Source organism: Trichinella spiralis (assembly GCF_000181795.1).
Source record: "Trichinella spiralis strain ISS 195 chromosome Unknown Scfld4952, whole genome shotgun sequence".
Lineage (NCBI taxonomy): Eukaryota > Metazoa > Nematoda > Enoplea > Trichinellida > Trichinellidae > Trichinella > Trichinella spiralis.
This window is the reverse complement of record NW_003531891.1, coordinates 1-1299: the sequence shown is the minus strand read 5'-3', so window position 1 is coordinate 1299 and position 1299 is coordinate 1. Positions and strand designations below refer to the sequence as shown.

The 1299-nt window shown below is 38.6% G+C and overlaps 1 protein-coding gene across 1 annotated transcript; it reads right to left on the bottom strand.

Moving 5' to 3' along the window:
- Window positions 1-275: 275 nt before the first annotated feature.
- Window positions 276-1032, bottom strand: Tsp_15088 (conserved hypothetical protein). The gene is made up of 3 exons (XM_003367033.1): window positions 843-1032; window positions 647-711; window positions 276-350 (listed from the first exon to the last, which is right to left on the bottom strand). Exons 1-3 carry the CDS (start codon window positions 1030-1032, stop codon window positions 276-278), a joined length of 330 nt encoding a protein of 109 aa, XP_003367081.1.
- Between the last annotated feature and the right edge of the window lie 267 nt (window positions 1033-1299).

The following is a 1299-nucleotide window of genomic DNA, read 5'->3' as shown; positions in this document are numbered from 1 at the left end:
TCTGCACAATTTTTATTATTTTAGATGTATACCGTAATGAAATCGATATATTTCCAAATGTCTGAGCGTTGATAAAATTTCTGCAAAATCATCAGTATTAATCGTCGTAATTAGTGTCATTACATAATATTTATGAGCATTTGTTATTTATACAATGATTTACTGCATATATTTTCATTACTATTATTTAACAATACTCAGCATATTGCTTTCTAAGATCCTGATTTTCCCCATCACTCTCTCATCCCAAGGTTCGGAAAAATAGCCCCAATTGTTTACAGCATATTTAATCTGACAGTATCATTATATCCGGTACATATAAAACAACGAAAGCCGGCATTCGCATTGGACTAAAAAAAAATATATACGCATATCTTTGTATAATAATAGAGTTAGATAAATTACAACACTCACACACTCAATAAAACATACATACATACATATATATATATATATATATATATATATATATATATATGAATTTTAAATAAATTCAGTGTTGTACTGATTTTTGTCAACTGTCGTACTTTAAAAGAATGCAGATATCAGTATAATTTTTTTATTTGTGTAAATAAATTTTCAGATTTTTATTTTGTTTTGGATAACGTAAATAAAGTTGATTTTGAATTTTCAAAAAATTGTCAACTATTTTTAGATTGTTCGACTGGCGTCCAGAACGTTTGCGTGGAGAAAGGCCGAAGTCAGATTGCACTGTAATTATAAAATATTTGTTTACGTCAGAGGAGATATCTGTAAGTTGTTTTTCTTCCGGATGTTATGTTAAAGATTCATATATGCGATAATTTAGAATACAAACGCAATTCACGTGGATGTGAAAGAACTTTTGGACACCGGGGCCGGCATGTCCTTCATCCGGAAGGACGTGGCGAAGGCTCTCGGACTCGTTGGAGGCCATGGACGTGGTCGCGTCTCAACTCTCGGAGGTAAAATAGGGCCGGAGCTACGATGGTCTAGAGTAGATTTTAGGCTTGCATCGGCTGGAAGCTCAGCAGAAGCGGACACAAGCACCATGGTGAAGGCGCTTGCAATTCCTCGGGTATACGGTAAATCAGGGCCGGCGGAGTCCCCGAACGGGTCCCCGGCAAGGACCGTCCTCGAGCGGCGTCAGCGGCACGGGACGGCGCTCATGGTTGATGTATTGGTCGGCATCTCGTTCTATTACGAGCTCGTGTCCGTTCTTTTTTGAAGAGCGACAGGTACTCAGGTCCGTGCAGCCGGCCCCAATTGCACACGTGCGGGACAACGCTCTAAGAACAACATCGAGGAGAATCCACCACA